At 36.7% G+C, this 24,806-nt stretch overlaps 1 protein-coding gene across 2 annotated transcripts in view; it reads left to right on the top strand.

Moving 5' to 3' along the window:
- LOC127946703 (carbohydrate sulfotransferase 8) overlaps nucleotides 1-24,806 on the top strand; it is a 91,381-nt gene that overhangs the window by 47,381 nt on the left and 19,194 nt on the right. Inside the window, exons 1-2 of one of the 2 annotated variants that reach the window (XM_052543420.1) lie at nucleotides 4,825-4,924; nucleotides 14,530-14,738. In XM_052543420.1, coding sequence (XP_052399380.1) covers nucleotides 14,564-14,738 — 175 coding nt within the window. In that variant the 5' untranslated portion in view covers nucleotides 4,825-4,924; nucleotides 14,530-14,563. Of the gene's footprint in view, nucleotides 1-4,824; nucleotides 4,925-14,529; nucleotides 14,739-24,806 lie in introns of those variants that run through there. The other variant, XM_052543419.1, reaches the window with a different exon arrangement.

Raw genomic sequence — 24,806 nt, 5'->3', positions numbered from 1 at the left:
TCTTACGTTTTGATTTCAAAAGAATAATCATTAAGATGTCACGGTGAAGTGTGGCGTGGGACCATTTTGATTTAAAAAGCGAACTAGTTAACTGCAAACATTGCGATGTCGTGTATAAGTACAATACGGCCATGACTCAAATGATGTACCTGTGCATCCCGGCAACGTCAGTTCCCTCAGAGCGGGTATTTTCGGCGGCTGGACTGACGGTCACCAGGTTGCGGTTGCGTCTGACACCTGATCATGTCAACATGCTTATATGGTATTTCTCAACAAAAATCCGTAGACTCGTGCAGAAGTTGTATGCTAGTTACTAAAGTTAGTTATTTTTCATGAGGCTTTAAGTAGCATAATTTGTTAAGTTAGCGTAATTGTTACGGAGGCTAATATCTGGCCTTTTCTTCTGGCTTGGATAGTTTTGAGTTACATTTTGACAAAATCTGTCAAATCTAAGTATTATGTTGTTTTATGTTATTGTTTAAAATGATTCTTTTATCATTATTATTGTTTTGGAACAAATGAGGTCTCTGTTTAAGAAAGCCGGCTCGCAGCTGCAGGTTCCGCTGCTTTAGAGCTCTGCATGCACGCGCATATATGTTCGGTTTGCCTGAACGTAGTTTAACTGTCTACCACAAGTTGATCTTGTAATAAAGGTCTCACCGAGGAAAAACACACTGTATTTTTGTATTCATTGCATTTTTTAACTATAAAAATGTAATAATTATATTATAAAAATATTAATGATTAATCGATAGTCGATCATTAATTCTCCCGACGATCGACTAAGAAAATTTAATCGAATGCCCATCCCTAGTCTGTAATGCCTGAGCGCTTTTTTGATTACAGCTGTTACTGGAGAAACATATCTCACCCGCTATACAAGCGCCTAGTGTGCTCTGTCTTTTGTCGGTTTGTTGTTCCTCATTGTGATTGTTTCCAAATTGTGAGATGCGTTTCTACATGTACCTGTGAAGTATTGTTACTCGGTGTTGCTCTTGGAAGAAGACGTTGTGAGACCTGTTATTGTTTATTTGTAGTTAGTGTTCTTGTGTTTCGAGTCTCTCTTTATCGTGTCTTGTTAAGTTATTTAGTGTTTACCCTAGTCATTGTTTTCCCCCTCGTGGGTTTTGTTTTCCCCTTTTTGTATAAATAAATCCTGTGTTTAGTACATCCTGTCTGCACTTGAGTTCCTCCTTACCCCTCCACATAACATTAATAATGGATTTGTGTCTTAGAGTCATGCAGCTTTGCACTTCACAAGGCTATAATTTATAGACCTGTAGTGTGAACTATTGTGATGTTTTTATCAGCTGTTTGTACTCTCATTCTAATGGCACCCATTCACTGTAGAGGATCCAGCGGCGGTGAGCAAGTGATGTAATGCTAAATTTCCCCAAATCTGTTCCCATAAAGAAACAAACTCGTCTATATCTTGGATGGCCTGAGAGTGAGTAAATTCTCAGCAGAGGTAAATTTTTGGGTGAAATATTTTTAACCACACTTACATTTAGAAGGGTATGATGTTTGGGACCAACAATAATCTGAAGATGTCCTGCTTGAAAACATCATGGTTAGGCTAATAGTTAGTAGAATGTTAAAAGGACCTGGGTGAGAGCAGTGGCAGACAAGATCATCTGGAGACTCACATGGGGCCGGTTACTATGGCAGCGAGTCTCTTAGGATGTTATGGGATATATGCTCAGCAGGTTGTATCTTCATCAAATTAGATGCCATGCTTAAATTGATTCAAACGGAAAAAAGGACTGTTAAAAATTAATTGTTTCATTAAAACATTTCTGTTAGGATGTAATGCATATCTCTATTTGTTTCTCTGTTTTGCTGTAACAACAATGAGTTTTACGTAGTAATTAACTCAAATGATATATAGGGAATTTGAATAATTAATCAGGAATTTGATTAATATATATCTCAGATGACAGTTACATTAAATTTGATTATGAAAAATATCTCAATTGCCTATAACAATAAATAATCACAGGGCACTGTAACTTACTCATTAATATGTCAATATTACATTCTTCATATCAATTATTGTGATATCTCTTACTGTAAATTACTGCAGATCAAACCGTGGTATGTCCAGCACACCACTGTAGACCTATCAATTTTCAATAAAGTTATCACGCCTTATAATTCAAGGAAAAGTATTCTCTGGCCATGAAAATATTATCCTATCCTTATGATAAATTTAGTTTCTAAATTTAGAGCTTGTAGCTATAGATCAGACACATCTCAGGGACTCGTAATGTGAGTGGGGTGGAGTCCAAGCCAATCGTCAGTATATGGGTTTTTAATAATTAAACTAGTAATACATCAAACTACAAATCACACAGAGTAAATATGCGTACGACAATACAAACAGTAAGCTTTATACAATACATAACGAATCCAAATAAAAGAGAGAGAAAGAGAGAGAGAGAGAGAGAGAAAATAGAATGGGATCACATAAGGAGCTCAGGTATGAAAATCATAGTCAGTAACTTTTAGAAGCCAACAACAAATCAGATCATAACAACACTTTAAAGCAGCATTTAAATCTCCATAGAGAAAGTGATACTTGCAAAAGGTGTCCCATGTGAGTGGCGTGAGATCGGCGTCGAGCTTGTGAGCTTTACGCGCTGTTCCCGTTGAAACAGCCATGTGCCATGAAACGGAGGCCATGTGACGCGCATGCACGCTGCGCTTGGCGTGAGCGTGGAGCACGTGGTCCTTTGTTCTGTCCTCGCGCGGTATTTTGAAAGGTTCAACAAACATTGTTCCAGAATTCGTCTTCCTTGCGTGGAGAGGCGAATAGTTGAATAAACTTAGTAAAGAAAAGAAAAGAACGAAACGAAAGCTTCTAAAGGAGCCATTAAAATGGCTTTTTCTCTCAGCCCCTGTGCTGAGGGGGTTATGGCCGCGCGGAAACAACGTTGGAGAGCAGCGTATCCGAGAACGGGGAAGAGGAAGAAGAGAAAGAAGAGAGAGGCGGACCTTGTTCGGTCGTTCTTATGGCTTGAAATGGTTCACGCCCCTTTTTCGCGTAAACAGCCAATGAACATCCGCGATCTGAAGCGGCGGGAAAGTTCCTTTGTCTCGGTTGAGACAACCCCCTGATGATTTAGGGCCTGTCCGATTTCATCAGGAATATTAAAGCAAGTTCATTATTCCAGATTAAATACATTTTTCATTACTTTGCTCTAGATAAATGGGTCTGTCAAAGCATGACGATTACACAGATACTAAAATTAATATGTGCAAATGATCAAAACATGAAGATACATTCAAATGCAGAATTACACACATTTAAAGATTTGATTAACACATGATAACACTGCAGATATTCCCAATTTATATGGGAAACCTCTAATGTACCGCAAAAACAATACTATACACATTAAGACTACATTTGAGTACATTCTATCATTCTATTGTAAGGATTAGGTTTCCTGTCCTGTGGTCCTGTGTGGTCGTAAAATTTTACGAGCTGCCAAGGAGTGTGGGGGTTGCAGAACATTTCTTTTTGAGAAAGTATAAGAATGAAATCAAGCATTTCCACTTATAAGTCAGCACTTTAACCATTTACCCAGGATTAACCATTTTATGCAATACACAAACATTCAAAATACATATTTAATAAAGGACTTACAAAAGTAAGGAACAAAAAGAAAGGTTTCTTTTTGTGTGTGTGTGTGTGTGTGTGTGTGTGTGTGTGTGTGTTAAGGAATTTGGGGGGGGGTTTCAGGTATCCTTTGAGGCTCGCATGGGTATCGTAAAGTAATTTAAGTCCAGCCAGGCTGGCATTTAGTACCAACAGTCTGAATTTATAAAACAGAATTTAACCCATGAATCGCTGACCTGCATATCTGTTACATTGCCATGGAATTGACATCCTGTGAACACCTGAAAAGAGATGATGCCAACCCTGAGACAACATACAGAACTACCAAATTTTGCTTGATTTTGAATTTTAGTTTGATTGCAATGTATAATAATTGCTGTTAATAGTTTTGTTCATTGTCCGTTTGTTTAGGCAAGTTTGTTTATATAGCACATTTCGTACACAATGGTAATTCAAAGTGCTTTACATAAAGTAAAAATCATGAAGAAAAATAATTTCAAAAATAAAACAAGCAATTTAAAAACTTTGAAAATTCAAAAAAAAAAATACTTATTTAAAATGAATTTAAAACATTTATAAATATAAAATTATTTGACACAAAATACTGTGAATATGTAAAATACAGTGCAATCAGTTCGGACATCACACTGTGCTTATTCAATAAATGTACAGCTAAACAGATTTAAGAGTCTTAACAGTTTTAAGTCTAAATTTAACTAGTGACTAGTGTTTTAGCACATCTGATCTCTTCTGGAAGCTGATTCCAGCTGCGAGCGGCAAAGTAACTAAAGGCAGACTCCCCTTGTTTTGTGTGAACCCTTGGTATTTCTAACTGACTCGATCCTAGTGATCTGAGTGCCCTGTTAGGTTTATATTCAGTGAACATATCTGCAATATATTTTGGTCCTAGGTCATTGAGTGATTTATAAACTAGTAAAAGTACTTTAAAATCGATCCTAAATGTAACTGGGAGCCATTGTAAGGACCTGAGGACTGGTGTGATGTGCTCAGATTTTCTGGTTTTATTCAGAATCCTGGCAGCAGCGTTCTGGATGAGCTGCAGCTGTCTAATGGGAAGGAAGGAATCTTTTCGGGAAGGCCAGTGAGGAGCCCATTACAAAAGTCCACCCTGCCGGTGATAAAGGCATGAACAAGTTTCTCCAAGTCTTGACTGGAAACAAAACATCTAATTCTTGCGATGTTTTTTTTAGATGGTAGTGTGCTGATTTAGTTACTGCTTTGAGATGACTACTGAAACTAAGGTCTGTCTCCAGAATCACACCAAGATTCCCTAGAGTCGAGGTATGCATTCACCTTGAAAACTTCATCTTTTGTTTCCAAATGCAATAACTTCTGTTTTTTCCTTGTTTAACTGAAGAATGTTATGGCACATCCAACTATTAATTTCATCAATGCATCGGCAGAGGGAGTCAATGGGGCTGTAGTCATTTGTAGTCATGTACTTAAACTGACAGTCACCACTGATAAGCTACTACTAACTATATTGTAGAAACTGTCTGGATTTTATTTTGTGTTTTGGTTTCGGTTTCTGCGCAACAGTCATCTGCGAGGGGCTGTTGCACTGTTTTCTGTTTATTTTGTTGTTCAGATGTATTTGAATGTTGGCAGGTTCCCGCTTCCTTCTTTCTGTGACTAAATGCATTTTTACTATTCGCAATTCAGAAGTGAGATCGCACTCACTCGGTGGAGCTTCAGCACTACAACATGAAAGTTTAATTATGTTTAGAGGAGAGAACTAAACATTCAGACATCTGCTCAGGCTTTAGTCCTGTGTTTTATTTTATTTGAAGCAACCTAAGAAAATAATTTCTAAAAAATGTATATACTTTATAATGCTCGCCTTGTACTCCTCTGCGATGCGCGACCATGACTTAATGTAATACACAATTTCTGTTTATAATGCATTTACAAATATATATATATATATATATATATATATATATATATATATATATATATATATATATATATATATCTCTTTTTTTAGAAAATGACCGATCATTTCACTAGATAAGACCCTTGTTCCTCGTCTGGGATCATGTAGAGCCCTTTGAAGCTGATGAAGAATAATCTGTACCTCATGACAAGGCGTTTTGTAATAAACAGATCACCCTAAATCCCAGTTTAACAATCACGTGGTGTAAGTAATTACGGATGGGTTATAGTTATGGATTATGAGATATATGAGACCTGTCTGCAAATACAGTGCCAATGTGTATGATTTCTGAAACCAAAATGGGTGGGCATAGATTTTGGAGATGAGATGAAAAAAGAAATTAAGGAGATTTTTGAGGTTCATTCTCTTTTTACAGGTTATTCAATATATGTATGCAGAAAGCGGCTGATGGTTGAGGGTCCTGTGTACACATACCTTCCTTTGATCCCCAAGTAATCACAGCCCTTTCTCCATCATGTTCTAGGAGCGGTTTACTTAATGAAAAAATGCTGTGATCTTTAAATGAAAAGGCTTTGGCGGGTCTCTAATCATTAATCCATGCAGGTTAATATCACACATGCCTGGGAATCAATACAGTTCTTCCCCTAGAAAACGTTTTATTCCCTTTTTTTTATTATTATTTTAATCTCAAATAAGGTTATTTTCAGCCTTTCCTGTATATTGGACGTGTGCTTAGGGCATGTGCAGAGCAGCTTGCAGGGGTCTTCACAGACATTTTCAACATGTCCCTCATCCAAGCAACTGTGCCTACATGTTTTAAGTCCACATCCATTGTGCCAGTACCAAAACACTCCTCCCCAACGTGCCTCAATGACTATCGCCCCGTAGCACTCACACCCATCATTATGAAGTGCTTCGAGCGACTGGTCCTAGCACACCTCAAAGACTGCCTCCCACCCACACTGGACCCACACCAATTTGCCTACCGCAGAAATAGGAGCACAGAGGATGCAGTATGCACAGTGCTGCACTCTGCACTCACACACCTGGACCATAACAACACGTATGTTAGGATGTTGTTTGTTGACTTCAGTTCAGCATTTAACACCGTCATTCCCTCCAAGCTGACCACAAAACTTGGAGACCTGGACATTAACAGCTCCCTCTGCAACTGGATTATGGACTTTCTGACCAACAGGCCTCAGCATGTTCGGTCAGGCCACAACCACTCCACCACCATCACACTTAACACTGGCGTACCACAGGGCTGTGTGCTGAGCCCATTCCTCTACTCCCTTTACACCCACGACTGCAAGCCTGTACATGGATCCAACTCCATCATTAAGTTTGCAGATGACACCACGGTGATTGGCCTCATCAGTGACAACGATGAGACTGCCTACAGGGAAGAGGTACAGCACCTGGCCACATGGTGCGCTGACAATAACCTGCTCCTTAACACCAATAAGACCAAGGAGCTCATTGTGGACTTCAGGAAGAAGAAAGGAAGCACGCATGACCCCATCCACATTAACGGGATGGTTGTTGAACGTGTCTCCAGCTTCAAGTTCCTGGGAACCACCATCTCGGAGGACCTGTCCTGGACTACAAACACCTCCAGCCTCGTCAAAAAGGCTCACCAGCGCCTTTTCTTCCTCAGGACACTGAAGAAGAACCAGTTGTCTTCAACCATCCTGGTGAACTTTTACCGGTGTGCGATCGAGAGCATCCTGACCAGTTGCATCACAGTCTGGTATGGGAACTGCTCAGTGGCTGACCGCAAGGCACTGCAGAGGGTGGTGAAAACTGCCCAGCGCATCACAGGGACACCACTTCCTGCTCTTGAGGACATCCAGAAGAAACGCTGTCTACGTCGAGCTCGCAGCATTCTCAAGGACTCCTCTCACCCTGACCACGAACTGTTTAACCTCCTCCCCTCCGGAAGGCGTTTCAGGAGCCTCCGGACAAGGACCACAAGATTCAGGAACAGCTTTTTCCCTAAAGCTGTCTCCTTGCTGAACTCTGCCCTCTGACACCCCTCAACACCCCCCACACCACACATAGACTCCTCCCCCTCTTCAACACTCTGATTTATTTATTTACTCACAACAAGCAAAAAAGTAACTTGTTATTACTTGCACTACTGCCTGTTCATCCAGGAACAATGTATAATCCATTTGCACATTGAAATATTTTTTCTATGCACTTTACTGTCCATTGCAATACTGTAAATTATGTTCATAGTTCTGCCTATAGTGTACATACACTTTTACATAGCCCATCTGTATAGTATGTTCATAGTACACCTATCTGTATATCGTGCTTATAGTATTTAATATCTGTAAATTATGTCCATAATACTTACCTGTATAGTTATTGTACATATTATAGACCTTTATTCTGTACTTACTGCTTATTGCACTTCTGGTTAGATGCTAACTGCATTTCGTTGCCTTGTACCTACATGTGCAGTGACAATAAAGTTGAATCTAATCTAATCTAATCTATATTGCATATAACCCCTCAGTTCACTAGGAATACTCAGACCCAAAAATTTGTTCCTTTCAACTCGTTTAATCTTGATTTTGAACAATGTATTTATCGTTTCATAATTTATCCTAATCAAATATTCTTACATTACATATGTAAAACATTTTTTTTTTTTTTTTTTAAGTGTTGCTCAGGTACATATATTTTTCATCCACACAAATAGTTATTTTTTTGTGTTTAAAAAGTGTTAATTAAGGTTATTTTATATAAATAATACAGTCACTATTATGATTATTAATAGTAGTAAGTACAGGGCTCCAAACAAAAAATCGAGTAAGGAGCCACTGGCTCCTATAAGAAAAAAAGGGTAGGTGCCAAATTATTTTTTTTGGTGCCACAGAATAAACATGTTTTATGTGTTTTATTTAATTTATTTATTTTATAATTTATTTATTTTACATTTTTACTTTTTTTCAATCATACTGACGTGTTTATGTCTCATCTTTTCTTGACTTTATCAGCATTTTAATCCATCTTGTAGATGACCTGGGAATGAAGGTTCACTTAAAGTGGGAGCTAAATGTCTTTTCCAACTTGAAATATACAGTCATGCATTGTTTATTACACAAAATCTGTCCCAATATCATGGACCATAAGCATCACTTGGCCCCTGAGTATAGTTTGGGGTCCTCCTCAATGCATCCTGCAAATGTTGTCATACTCTCTTAAAAATAAAGGTGCTTCATGATACCATAGAAAGAACCTTTTTTTCCTGTCTAAATGGTTTCATAAAGAACCTTTAACATTTGAAGACAATAACAGATTATGAAAAGGTCAGAAAGAGATTGTTCTTCAAAGAGCCTATGACTGAATGGTTCTTTGTGGAACCAAAATTGTTCTGTGAAGAACCTTTTAAGCTCCTTTATTTTTAGGAGTGCATGTCTTTCACACTTTCAGTCTGTTTTTCTTAATTAGTAAATTTAAATTTTATAGGAGGAGTTGAATCATGTAGACAACAGGTTAAGTAAAAATATTAAAATTCAATAGCTCATAAATATAGCAAAGTGCTCCTCATTTTAGTTATTTTTCTAGCTGACTGATGAGCTTATGGACACCGAAAGGTTACTGAGGTTAATATTACATTGCAATGTTTACAATCTTTACACGTTTTCCGCAGTTTGAAAGTGTTGTACTGTAGAATCTCTTGTAAAATAGCCTACCTTTTGATGTTAATTCATGTTCATTATGTACTCTAGTAGTTTAAAGAGCAAGGTATGATAGGTTCACGTGCTGCTTGAACTGAGGCACTACTTGCGATCCCGCCTGCCGCTAGTGGCCGTTCACATGTCGCGTCTTTTGTGCGCTCAAGTTCGTTATTTCAAATGTAGGCGCGCGGTATGCGTGCATGCTCATAATGGAAGCGACGCACTCGTTTTTTTCCAGGTGCGCCCGCACCGCATCGAGTTAAAAACATCTCAACTTTTCAGAATCCTGCAAGCGCACCGCGGGTCATGTGACAAGAACCAACCAATCAGCTTCATCCTTTTCAGTACCAACGTTGAAAGCACAGCCAAGATGAAGGAACAGCTGATCATAGCTGTATATAGATAGCCATTTTTAAATAAATTTAGTAACAGAGCTACTGCAAGCGATTTTTAGTGCTGCAAATCCATTTATTCTTTTCTGACATTTACGCCTTTTCATGGAGAGAGCAGCTCACGGTTGCTTAGCAATGGCAGACGCCTCAGGAGCGCAAGAGCCCGAAGGCTTTTGGAAAAAAATCAGAAAGCGGCGTGCCTAGCGCTTTCCACGCATTTTTAGCCGCGATATATGAACGGCCCCTTAAAGAGCACCAAAACTGTATTTATTGTTTGAATTTTGTTATGAATTTGGAATAATTTTAAAGCTGATATTTTTGTAAATTAAAAAGTAACAAAGCACAAAGCGATTACTGGACGGCAAGTGCACTTCAAATAATGAAGTTCATGCATTAACAGAACACATGGATTGAGATCTTGTTAAGAAGAAGCCTTATGATTATAAACGAGAACTGTTAACGATATTGCTAATATCCACACAGATGACAGCTTTACCTGTTGTAGTTTGTTCAGGTTATGAACAAAATAGACGCTGTTTTTCTGCACTTTCTCTTCAAGTCTCCATCATTTCTCTCTCGCACGCGTTTATCAGGTGTGTGTTAGCGCTGCTGCTCAGCAGATGAGGACTGTTTAAAACTCTTTTTCCCACTAAAACTTCGATGTGCATTCTCTCAATGCGCGAACATAACAAAAGATGTGAATGCAAAACAATCACGAAAAAAGGCATTACATTTTTTAAGAGATAACATCTCGCATTTTAATATTTATGGTCGCAAATGCGACTGTTTTATTCGCAGTTTGGAGCCCTGAAGTAGTAGAAGTAGTAGTAGACTTTAAGGTAAAACTTTTACAGTCATCAAAATATTAAAAGTTATAAATATTATAAATAATACATACTAATAATAAAAGCAACAACAGCAATAATTTTTATTATTAAAATTGTTAAAAATAATTATTATTTGATTAAGTTTTATATTGAAGTCATCATTTCTTTTTTTGCAGGTTTAATACCCCCTGGTGTACCTACACTGCTGTTTGGGAATCACTATCCTAAAACCCTGTATGATTGAAAAGCATGAGCTGTGAGTCATGCATGCCGCAGTATCATTTTTATTCAGTGTGAGAGAATCACTATAATGAGACATCTTTCATTCACTCCAGTAATACCTAAGGAAGTGGGCTGGAGAATATTTCAAGGATAAGCTATCTTCTCCTTTGATGTAACGTATAGAAGATAAATGCACAAGTGGGCATAAAAGCAGACTTTTGATAGCCAAGTTAATAATGCAAAGGAGTCTCATATCTCATTTATATAAAGATCAATGGATTTCTGTCTGTGCAGCGAGAGTGATTTATTTCACCATTTTGATATGATTAGGGAGGAAAGGTTATTGTAAAATCAAGTCATTTGGGTAAGCGTACTGTGGGGATTTTTCACTTTTCATTTACATTAAATATCAGTAGAAAAGGGTGTTTTTTTTTCCTAATAAGACCCAATCATTGTAAAAAAAAAAACTGATTCAACTTTTTTTTTTTTATTGCAGATGCTATTGTTCTGATTTAGACTGTACATTTATCCATGCTTATTGATGTTTCGAGTTTAACCAGTAAATAACCTAAATGTTCAGTAGATACTATAATCCACTAATCCAAAGGTTTTGATGTCATTGGGTCCTCTACACCTTTCAGAAAGCTTTAAAGACTCTTTTTGATGATCAGTGAGATTGATTATATTGTACATACTAGGTTAGGATTGATTCTAATTATATACAGAAAAAAACTTTATTTGACAATTTTAATTGAACTTATAATTTATCACAGATAGCAGATTTTGTTTAGTCTCTCAGTTTTTATTTTCTTGAAATTACTAGGACAAATCTCAGTTCTGCAGTGCCAGTTCTCTGAATAAAACTACCTGAGCATAGAGAATCATCAGCGTGTACTAAAATGATTTTACCTTGGAAAGGGAATTGCTACTCAAAAAAGCATGTGGAGATAAATTTAGCTTTTTTAATAAGATTACACTGAGATTATGTTGACTAATTAATGCAATATGATTGCTATGTTTGAACATTGTAAACTGGATCAATGGTTTTAATCATTTCTATTTTCAGAGTACTGATTCAACAGGGTAATAATTGCAAAAGTGAGGTATAATATTCCGAGAAATTATGAATGTGTGTTCAGTAAGGAAGGACGTGGAGTGTGGGAGAGAGATGTTGGGGAGCTTACAGTATTGATTTGCGAGTATGTCCTCCATCTGTCACTGTAATGAATGTTAATGTGACACTACATGGATTGGATACACCAGTAGTTTAAGAGTCAATGCTCTTTTTAACTTCCCTTTACTAGGAATGAATCTTTTGCAGAACTCAATTTGCAGCTGTAAATGGTCCACTTTACATCTACACAGCGTTGCATCTTTTGTAAGGTGTCCAGCTGTCCAGACAAGTGAGACAAATTTGATGTTGTCTGTTTATGTAAATACACAGATTTAATTTATGATGGGTAATTGAGCACATCTGGTCATTGCGATTCTGTGATGTGGTTACAACTTCCAAATTTCCACCAAACTGCAATCAAACGTGATTGAAACAGGCCAATGTGCTGTACCTGAATTACTATACTCAGTAATTAATAAGCATTATCAAATGACTTCAGACTTGAGAGAACAATCATAATGGACACTAATTGCTTTCTTTATACATGTTCCTAGTCTAACTGTGCATAAATTAATTAATTGTCGCATTTTAAGAGACATTTTTTATTTTGTGATTTTTCATCAGAATGTAATAGCTTGCTCTGCCTCTCAAATTACTCTCCTTTTTGACTCACTTTACTTAGGAGTGTTCAAATGTTTTGATGTGGTGAACCGCCCAAAATGATAAAAATGTACTGTACGTGTGCATAAAATACATTAAATAAAACCCATCATTGCTACTTGAGATGCTTGCTCAAAATAATTGTGATTATTCTCTGACAGATTTATCTCAGATTTCTGACTAGCTTTTACAAGGCAGGACCTTTAGGAATTTTTATTTTATATTCTATTCTGTTCTGTTCTGAACCCCCAGACTGAGTTTGAAACCCCTTCAGTCTGACCACATGGTAATTACAATAACACTTCTTTGAAGAATAACTTTACAATGATCCAACCATCTAATTTCCACACTTCACATGAAAATTTGAGTCTTGACTAATGGACAAATAAGATATTGCTTAATAGAAGCAATAATTATTATTAACTGTCATAGTGAAACAAAATGCCCTTTTGACCTGGGTTTAAATTAGAAATACAATCACACGTGGATGTCAAATATAAGATCTTAAAAGGCAGGGTAGCATCTGGTGATAGCGCTGCTTTCATTAGCAGAAGATCCTCTGGCTCTAGTGAGGAGAGCAGCTCTAAATTGCATCCACAGGTTTCCTTGTGCTACTCAAGACCTTTTCAAATCCCACTATCATACAGGTCAGGGATCAGCAATATTCTGGGACTGGGGTAATGGGGAAGTGGTCCAATCCAGGGAAAAGCAATCAAGCCCAGATAAAAGGAAATGGGGTGTCCATGAAGGAGCAGGTGCATGGGGTGTTTTTTTACTCAAAGCTTTTGTTAAATAAATCTAACCCCCATCACCTCTGTGATTGCCTGCGAAGATGCGACTGTACATATCAAGCTGCAATTTTGGTGTTTTTATGTGGGAAGATGACATAGAAGATGAAGGCTGGTTTCCATCTGACGAAGGTTTGATGTTCGGTTTTACAGTGGAAAATGTGTCACTTGCTCTTAAGTGCTGAATGGAAAATGCTTTCAAACAAATACAAATCCAAAGCACATGAAGCTACAAATGGTTTATGTAATTGCTGGGCTTTGATTTATTCTGATGACACGGGACATGTCCCACTTGTCCCCGTTTGTCCCATTTCAGAGGTCCTCAATACAATATTACTTTTTTTTTCTTTTTTTAAATATCCTAGAATTTATAAATTTAAAGTGTATTTTAAAATCCTGCAAATCAGTGTTTAGTTAGACTTATCCCAAATTGGGGAACATGTTTGCAAACCACATATAAAATGAATGGAAAATAAAACACCTCATGCAAAAGTTAGTTTGACCTCTTGAAGTTGACTGCAGTCATTTTCTGAAGGTTAAGCACTTCCTTTTACTATTTGTTGAAAATGAGTTTCAGGCCCTGTTTTGCAGTCTATTTGAGAAAAAATACCATTTAATGTGGATTTAATGTTATTATGCACAGTCCTATTAATACTGTTAAAAGCAAATTAATTCACATCAGTCTATAATTTCTTCCTCAGTGCACCAGATTTGTTTGGTGTTAAGCTCCGCGAGGCACAATCTGTGATGAATGTTTGTAATAAGAATTTATGTTTGTGTGGGTTGGTTGATTCAGGCGGTCTAATCTCACAGAGTGAAGAGGATACACGTAGAACAGACAGCGCAAGATGTTTAGTGTAGGCTTCAGGTTCCCTATAGGCTCAGAGCACATGATTCCTTATGCTGTGCTCACCTGCTGAGAACAGCAAACCTGGCACACACTCGACACACAACTGTGCCTCCCCTTTCTCTCTTTCCTATTCTCTGTCTTGCTTCCACTCTTGTGGGAAATGGGATCTTGCAGTCAGCAAAATATTCATCAGATAGATCTGAAAAAACCCAACACACTATTAATATAATTGCTTGTACACGAGATGCAGAAATAAAAATGTACAATTGCAGATGGCACATTGTCCTTTTCATCAATTTTTAACTGACTGACATTTATAAAAGTTTTTAACAGTTCTCAACCGCTAGAATAAATGTTATTTTTGTGCACACAAAACTAGCTTATCTTGCAGAAGTAAATCAGTCATGTGGTTTTTCTTTGTGTGTGCGTGTGGATGTTTAGGTCTCAGCGTCAGGGCCGTGCCCCACAGGCCGTGATGTGGGTAGAGTGTAGGGTGCTGGAGGCTGGCTGTGGAGGCAGAAGGAGGTCCCTGCGATCAACGGTCATGAGACTCCCCTTCTTCTTTTGGTTCTTGCTGCTGTTAGGCGCTGGAGGTCTTCTTCTGCTGCACCTACAGGACCTCACAGAGACACTCCAGCAACAAAACCAAGGTCTGTCTAACATCTTTTTGAGATGTAGAGTTCTGCTTTTTCTGTTTTCATTGTTGAAGAAAGTGTCCACACTATAAAAATGTCTTGCCTGAAACATGTTTTATGTGATTGCCTCAAAATGAAGTGCTTTTATTCAAGTAAAATTTGTGTTTTTTATTATGGCTAAATACATCTTGCTGTTCACAAAGTTCAACAGAGATAAATCAGAGGAATCAGAAACACTTGTGGAAAACAATTTTACATACTACCATATTTTCCGGATTAAGTCACACTTTTTTTCCTAGTTTGGCTGGTCCTGCGACCTATAGTCAGGTGCGACTTATTTATCAAAATTCATGAAACGAGAAATGAACCAAGATAAATGAACCAAGAGAAAACATTACCGTCTACAGTCGCGAGAGGGCGCTCTATGCTGCTCAGTGCTCCTGTAGACTACACTGAAAACATAGAGCGCCCTCTGGCCGCTGTAGACGGTAATGTTTTCTCTTGGTTCTAAATAATTGCTACTTATAGTCCAGTGTGACTTATGTTTTTTTCCTCATCGTGACGTATTTTTGGACCGATGCGACTTATACTCAGGTAGTCTGAAAAATACGGTACATACTACAAGATAGTAACCATTCGACTAAAACATTAGAATACTTAATTATCTCCTTAAAGCTTAAAATTTAAATGGATTAATAAGTTGTTTTATATGTATATAGCTTTAAAACTCACTGTGTCTTTCCTGTTGAGCCATCAAAAGCTGCTAATATTGTCTGTTTCCATCTTGCAACAGAGGACAATTGTTAGCTGAGCACAGAAACTCATGAGAATGATATATCCTGATTGCGAGAGACGCAGGGGAGATATTGCAACATTGTGTCTCAGAAATGTGGGTCAATGAAAAACTCTACAGAAGGTCTTAAAAGGAAATTTGCCTGTCACCCTCACTGCTGTTTGTTGATGCAGAATTAAACCTTTACATATTAAATTTACATATCAATATAGATATGCTGAGAATTCACATTCGCATCGCATTTTTATTGTAGTAATTCCCACAGGGACATCTTAAAGTTCAGTTTTAATAGAAAAAAATAATTTTAATACATATAAAACAGTGTTTTACTGTAAACTGTTTATGAATTGTCATTCCTGACAGAGCATTCCCTACACATCCTCATTAATTGATTATCCTTGAGCTAAAATGCTTGACAAGACACAAACAATTTACGTAAAATTACATTTAAGACATTTCTTGCCAAAAAAGTAGAGCACTTGAGCGCATTAGAATCTAATTAGGGAATGACTAAGCTGAGATAATCGTATCTTACGTTCCTATTGCCTGAGGGATTGTGTAACCAGTCAGTATGGGGAGAAGCTAAATACCAGTTCAGTAGTGCCCTGGAAAGGGAGTCTATTCGGTTTCATCTCTCCTGTGCTGATTGATCTGTCTCTCCATACCCTCTGATCCAACCCGCCCAGTCAATGACAGCTGTCTCTGTGGACTCTGAATCATTGGCAGGGAAACTGCGGTTCAAACTATGTTTTGGCACTGTGTTACATCACTTGCTCACCACAGCACTGGCTGCCACAGTCTTTTGATTTTTTTTTATAGTAATGACAATCCTTTAGTTAGTTAGAGAACAGACACTACAACTAAAAACTGAACATGGCTGCTCAGTGCAGCATGCTGAATGGCAGTAGCATCACAGATCAGCAGCAGCAGTCAGATTTCATTTATCACGTGAGGAGAGTGAGACGAGCTGACCGACAAGAAGAGTGAGGTGAGACAGACAAGACCATGGTGGAAGATTTAGTTTAGAAATTAAATGCAAACGTGAACCTAGCTACTTGGCAGTATTTCAGGTTTTAAAAAAGACTTCTGCCATTATAAAAGTGAAGGAAAGCAAGGAATAAACCCAACAAACCCCTTCCCCCAGTGATACCAGTATTACAGGTGTTGACACACATTTCCTCACTGTCGCAACCCTAGCACAGAGGTATTTCAATCTGATGAGGGCTTGAGGGGTTTTCCTATTTTAGAAGAGAAGATACTTGGCAAAACACACACATAGTTTACAGTGTTTTTTTTTTTGTTTTTTGTTTTTTTTTCAGAAAAGCATATTGAAATGTTTTTGGAAAATAAATGAATACTTTTTTTTTCATCAAGGATGCACTCAATTGATCAAAAGTGAGAGTAAAGACGTTAATGATGTTTCGAATGATTTCTATTTCAAATAAATGCAATTCTTTTGAACTTTCTATTCATCAGAGAATCTTGCAAAATATTTAATTGAATAAATATTCACCTTTATTTGCAATTGCTCTAAAGCCAAAACAAATGGATTAAATATTATTTACCATTTCCATTATGTTAAGGTAGTGTAACTTCGAAGAAATATCTTAAATTGCGATGTATTTGTGCACTACTTTTTTGTTTTTCCCCAAAAAGTCATACTGAATTTTTGAATTTCTAAAATTATCAGCAGATATGACTCTCCAGTCCTACTGTATAATGCTAGCAATTATTTCAGAGCAGTTATAGTCAGTGGTTATACCCTTCCTAGTATAATGATCAATTATTTTCATTCAAATACATCACCAATAATGCATTACACAACACTTTCAGCAATTGAGAGGGTTAGTGAAAAAAACTAGTGAGGAATTTTGAGTGTCTGCTTGAATATGGGCCAACAGAAATTGAAAGAAATGCTTTGGGCCCTGGAGAGGCCATATCTCTGCTCATTAAGACTGATGCCTTGTGCATGAAAGAGAATGAATTGCATAAGACTTTGGTGTTAACTATCCAATTACAGCTGTGGTTGTTTCAACAATTGTCTAATTTGCTGTCTTGCTAGAATGTGCAGTTCTTGCATTGTTTACTTATACTTTGCTGATGTGTTTAACAAGATGTAGAGAAATTAAAACACACCAGGTGTTTTCTTACATAGAATGGGACATGTTGTTTTATATAGAGAGGAAGTAAACTGACATTTCTTAAACTCAGACATTTAATGCTGTGTTTTAGGAAGTCCAGTCTGAACCTTTTAGCCCTATTCACAATTATCAGATCAGTGATGGACACTCCATTATGAGGGAATTACTACAGAGTTACATTGATACCATTGCAAAGTGCCTGAGCGAGAGTTCTCCGCTACCAAAAAAGAATGTGGTCAGTCACAGGCCAGTCAATTGTATTGCTTTCAGACAGTCTATTGCAATCAATGGGATTATAAAGAACTACAGTACATCATAGCACATGCATTTCCGACCATTCCCTTCACCTAATTTGATTGCCAATGAGCTCACTTTGCACACCACTTAAACAAGATCAATATTTGTTTACAGCCCTGCTAGATTTACAAGACAATTTGGAGCAATTATTCAAGTCAATTTTAACCCAACCTCTGCAGAACATTAACAAACTCCACTTCCCATTTAGGGTATCATTATTTTCAATAATTTGATGAGTGCTTAACCTTTAACCCATACGCATCTGCCTGAGATGTTTCATAAGTTAATACCTAATGTTTTTTAAAAAATTGCGGGTCAAGCAGTCAGAGGCATCATGCCCATTCAAACCGAGGGGCGCACGTGCCCCATCAGATTTTCGTACCAAGTGGATTTGGAATGCAGCTTCCAAAAAGAAAAGAAGCAGAATAAATTTTTTTATAATTGATACAATCACACAGGTGTGATGTGCAGCACATCTCTAGCTGCTAAATTCAAATCTGCATTCGATGGCTGGCCCTGAGACAGACACATTTTTAAAGTACTGCACATTATAACCAATTGCACATGATTTTGTTGAGCTTATGAATGCAATGGCCAATCAGAGGCGTTTAGATGAGTTTTGTTCACTGTGCAAGTCGCTGAATTCTGCTCTCTGGTAAATGAACTCTCTCATCAGAAACAATGAAGTGCATATGTGCGTATGATGTAAGTGAGGTATGCATTTCACAGTGTAAACGGCTTCAGTTAATATAACGGGAGTTTTTGAGAGTGTTTGAACTCTGGCTAGACTGAAGTCAGTAATAATGTGAATATTATTTCCTGTCTTTCTGTAGGCCTATAATGAAAGTGTTGTAAATAGTGACTTAAAATGTTTTTATTACATTCACGTTAAATACAAAGTCAGTCATATTAAAAATCTGTTATGGCATGACACCCATATCTGGTAGGCCTACCTAAATAAAAAAAGATGTGTTTTAAGTGTAGTTAACAGATTAAGCTAACATAACTCTACTTTGCCCATCGCAATCTATTTTGTGATCTACAAAGGTGTAAAATACATTTACTACACATATTTGAGAATCAAGATATTTCATGACAGACATTTGCCACAGAAATGCTCTGTCATATGTCCAAATTATTATTTTAGACTTTGGTCATTTATAGATTCATGGGAATCCAACAATGTAAATAAGTCAAAATTCATGAAATAGCATTAGACCATAATTTGAATGATCACTGCAAAACATTTGTTTATATATATACAGTACAAACCAAAAATTTGGACACTCCTTCTCATTCAAAGAGTTTTCTTTATTTTCATGACTATGAAAATTGTAGAGTCACATGTCCATGTCCTGTATTTATTTTAAGATGTTTTCAATGTAGAATAAACGCAGCTATTTAACAATTTGTCATACTGCTTGTTAAATTTGTTAAGTCGTATGACACGAAAGTCAATTAGTATCGCATTCTACAGTCCTTGCAGGTTGATAATTTATAAAAGTGTCCTTACTGTGCCTCTTGTCTATTTTAACTATGTGACACCTGTAACAATATAAGATGGGAGTGATATTCTGTTCATATAGCACTGAAATAATGGAAGTGAATTACCAGACAGCTTTGATTAAGACCACGCACTTTTACCCAGCCTCATGTTTCACCTTGCTTTATGTATAAATTGCAGTGTTAAATGGGTTTGACAATCTACTTCATGCTGAAAAAAAAAAAGAAGCAATTTCAATCTCTTTTTTTGGTAGAAATTAGGATATTCGACCCCCTCCCGTGGCCCAGTGAGGGTCCTGTGCTGTGTAGGTGCAGAGGTTTGTGGCCAGGGTATTTATAGATGAAAGAAGACAGAGAGACTCTTGCACTTTCTGTCGGCTGGGCATGACTTGAACACAAGCCTATAGCTTTCCTTTGAGAGAGGGCAAATCTTTCTTGGCCACTAGTGTTTGATCCATGTTCAAACACGCAGTAGCTGCTCCTCCTTGCACCCGGTACAGAGTTCTGTAAAAGTGGAGAGTCCTGACACAATTAGGCCACTGGCTGCTGTCCATACAGCAGGTGTTTCCTTAATTAAGGTGGGAAATGAGAGAGTACACAGCATGCATACATCATTATCCAGTTTTATGGTTTACTTTATCTCAGTTTAATGTACCCAGATTTATGTAATTTTTTTTGTTAGACTAGTCATAATGAAGCATAAGATCTTGTGTATATACTATATATATATATATGTGTGTGTGTGTATATGTGCGACTAGTGCATAGGTCGTCTGCCTCATTAATGTTAATCTAACAATAAAAAGAAAAGAGGGAATCACTCACTGCTTTTGATTGAACTGCTTTTGCAGTTTTAATCAATTTATTTGTAATAAACACACTAAAGGGATTTTTACATTTGATTATTTGTTTTTCTTGAATGCCTTTGTTTAGATGTAAAATTAAAAAGGTAATGCACTTTTTTTTTCTTATATTCTATTATTTTTTTTTTTTTTACATCTGCTCTTATTTATAATATTGTGACTATTCATATAGTAATTATTATTAAGAAGTGCAACGTTGCAGATGATTTTGCTTTGGAACCTTCAGAAAACGTTATCTCGATTTTTCTCAAAATTGACTTTGCTGACTCTAGACAGACAGGACTTCAGACAGGTTTAGCTCATTATTTTTTCATATGATTCCAACAAAACACGTAATTTTGAAGGTCCTTTAATGGAGAATGTGAAAATCTAAATAACTAACTAATTTTTACAAAACAAATTATTTGAGTGAATGTTTCATTTTCTCACCAATAAAGACTTGTCACCAACTATTGGTATAACAGTGTAACTGCCAAAGTTTTATTTTTATTATTGAATTACTACTATTGCAATAATAAAAGGACTGTTTCTATGATACTCACCAAATAAGAATATAAATGCTTGTGGGTATTTATCAATTTTAAGACACTTTTAAGACATAGAAATGACTCTCTCTGGCAGTGTAATTTTGAGCTTAGAACCTCTTCATTATGATTTTGCCTGAATTAACTCACGGCAATTCTCCAAGGCCTGAAATATGCTGATGCTGTACATCTCAGGCATGTAGATGAAGCATTTATTCATGGTAGGAGAAGCTTCAGACTTCTATATTAGAGACTAGCTGCACTGAATGCAAATATCAATGTCAGATAATGAACGAAACACCTGTGCTGACAGTATGTCCTCCCGCAATAACTTTCCCATAAGCTTTACTGGACAAAATAACAATCTCTGCAAGGCTTTGATTAAATCAAACCCCCAGGCCATGTGTGAAGTGATAGGGCTGTGTAGCATAAGCTGATTATGTGTTAATCTAAAATGCAGCAACAAAACAACAGGTTATTTCAAGTGATGCCATAATAAAACACAAATACATTATTCAGAGTGAATGAGCTTCATATTTTAAAAGTATTGTTCATCCCAAAAAATATAAATTATGTCGTTATTTATTCACACTCACTTTCCGAACCTGTATGACTTTTTTCTTCAGTAGAACACACAAGAGGAATTTTGCCAATTTCCCAATAACAAAAAACACTTAAGCTTTTGAGCTTCAAAAAGAATGCAAATGCACCGTAAAAGTTTCTTAAAAGTTGTCCATACCATATTAACATTGGGCTTAATTGGGCTGGAGCCTCCTGCATTTGCTCATTTATGTTTGTTTGATTTGTTTGTTATATGCCAGTCAGACTTCAGAAATTATTAGCCGTGTTAACACTGCGCTAGCAAGATCTAAACAAGCCAGCCAGAGCAACAGCTTACAATTACTGTACTACCTTCAAGACCACAATCATACAGCATAAACTAGTTTTTATGATTATTTCACCTAGAAGAAGGACACACATTTGTATGTATTTATTTATTTATTTTTTTTAATTTTTTTTTTACCTTTATTTAACCAGGAAGAGACTCAAGAATGCTCTGGCCAAAATAGGCAGCCGTACAACCATACATACATACAGGCACAGATACACTAAAACAATAACAATATAAAACAACTGAAATAACAAATCTTTTAAAGTCAACACAATCCATAGCACATCAGGCAAAACATCTACAGCCATATGTGGCTGCCTCCAAGTCAGTTAGCATCCTCTTAAAAGTTTATCCCAGCTCAGTTCTAACCTCTGGAACAGACAGAAGGAAATGATCCTGGGAATGATGATTGTAAGTCCCAATATTATTTACACTGATGTAGGTCAGAAGGTAGGATGGAAGTAGACCTAAAATAGCCTTGTATATGAATATATGCCAATGTTGAAGTCTCCGCATTGATAGAGAAGGCCATCCAACACGTTCATACAATTCACGATGGTGAGTGAGGACTGTAAAACCAGTAATGGACCTCGAGCTCCAAGATATACAGTCAGTGTCCAGTGCATTTAAACTTTGAGAAGAAACATGCATGTATAAAACATCACCATATTCAGTTATATACAAATAAGTGGCAGCAACCATCCTCTTTCTAGATTCAAATGAAAGGCAGGATTTAATTCTGAAATAAAACCCAAGTAAGTTTTTATCTTTTTGCTAGCTGCTGAATATGAAAGATAAAAGATTAATCTATTAAAATACCAAGATATCTGTATTTAGAAACACATTCAATCTTTGTACCCTGGGAAGTGAAGATTGAAGGCAGATTTGATTTGAATTTCAAATTTGAAAAAAGCATGACAAGTTTAAAATCATGAAGATTCTGTTATAGTATGTTAAAATCAAATTGTAATTGGGAGAGAGCCTGGTCTGCGTTGGGTGCTGAGCAATACAGTACAGCGTCATCTGCATAAAAAATGAAATTTTCCTTTAAACGTTACTATCAATATTATTTATATAGAGGCTAAAAGGCAGTGGTCCCAAGACTGACCCCTGAGGCACGCCTTTTGTTATTTTGAGATAGCGAGAGGCGTTGCACTCCACCTGCACACACTGTGTTCTGTCTGTAAGATAATTATCAAACCAGCTGACAGTTTGTTCAGTAAGTCCAGCGTTACACAGTCTTTGCTTAAGTACTGTGTAGTTCACTGTATCAAATCCCTTAGAGAGGTCAATGAAAAGGGCTGCTCAATGCTGCTTGTTATCTATAGATTCAATAAAGTCAATATAAATACTGAATCGTGTCTACACCGATTTTGTTTGTTTTCACATGGCCTCTTTAAACAGCTCGATTAAGTCTTTAGCCCCAAAGAGCACACATTTAGAAAGATAATGATAAATTCTCAAATGTTCAAACCTCATTTCTTTACAAATGATGATTGTATATTAATGTTAATGTAATAAATTATTGTGATCCTCTGATGTAAGCGCTCTCACATCTTACTGCCATTACACATATTGGGAAAGAAGGAAATGTCATCAAAATGATTTTAAATATAAAATAGCAATTTAATGAGTTTCTGTTTTTATAACATAGCCTATGATATAGGACTTCTTATAGGATATAGCCTATCATCCTGTTTTTCTTACCCCACTCCCCACCCCCCCGAATATCTGCACAATCGCAAATGTACAATAAACATATATTTACAGAGTAACATTCAGACATAAAATTCAGTTTTGCTGTGTCAGAAAGAAAACAAAACAAACGGCAGAACCGCTGTGTCTCCGAACAACAGTGTTTTCCTCAGTGTTGCACAGACCATCAAATGATTCAGTCAGGCTATAAGTACATTTGTTTGCAAAGTTAAATGAATCAGCTTTTTAAATGAATCATTCATTCATTCATATCACTCATTAATACAGTCACTTGCTGCAACGTACAGGCGGTTGTAGTTTCATATTTAAAAAAGTAGCTTATTTCATTTTTAGTATTTCTACATTAAAATGTTATATTTAAACTTATAAACATTTATGCACAGTCCATCTATGAATTTTGTTGGTAGTGGTTTCATTTGATTGTTCATAGCCAGCATGTCTTGATTAAATAAGAATCTGACATAAGAGGACACAGATATTACAATAACTTTATAATACTAAGGAGCCAGCATCTCTAGTTTTTTGTTGTTGTTGTTGTTGTTGTTGCTTGAAGTTATTTCAGGGTTTTGAGAATGCATCCTGTTTATTATATTGTAATGAATATTTAATATAACATTTAAACTTTGACTATAGCCTAGACATGTTGCATATTAATTGTACTATTTATGAACCTCAAAGCGTATATTTGTGTATTTAATGTTACTCCATGAGGAAGTTCTATTGAGGGCAACTGTAGTGTAGGTATAGGGTCCAAACATAACATCAAGCCCAGGGGCCCCCGCCCCCTAAGTCCTGCCCTGCATATGAGTCATACAGACTGAAATGTGTTTGAATAATCAGTCGTTTTCTCACACTTTAAAGTATACAAATCCTTCAATAAAGGAACCAGTATTGTCCAGCAGGTTAACAGGGTCAGGGAGATCATAATGGACAGGAGGAAGGCGCTCAGCTGTAAGTCTTTTATCTGATCTGTCTTGGGGATTCAGCATCATCAGAACAGGAAGCCTGGATCAACATGTAGTTCAGGCAGAGTTCAGGGGACGGGTGTTTTTCTCCCAGAGATGGCCTCTGTGTGAACTCTAAATTGGCTCTTTGATCTTTGAAGGCAGTAGAACTCAGCACAAACAAAGGATCAAACATGTATTAATTTTGTTGAGCTCCAAGGTTTTTACACTTTTATAGACATTTCATTTACAAATAAAAAAATTTGACACAGTTGTGCCAAAATCTGTGTGAAGTATTTCAGTGCCAAAATTTGCATTAAGTATTTCAGTACAAAAACCTGTACCTTATTGACTGAACCCACAATCCAGTTTGAACAAATGCTATTTGTGGTGAAATATACATTTTTAACC

Source organism: Carassius gibelio, chromosome A25 (genome assembly GCF_023724105.1).
Source record: "Carassius gibelio isolate Cgi1373 ecotype wild population from Czech Republic chromosome A25, carGib1.2-hapl.c, whole genome shotgun sequence".
Taxonomy (NCBI): Eukaryota; Metazoa; Chordata; class Actinopteri; order Cypriniformes; family Cyprinidae; genus Carassius; species Carassius gibelio.
The sequence above is the reverse complement of the archived record's forward strand: the minus strand, read 5'-3'. Positions and strand labels throughout refer to the sequence as shown.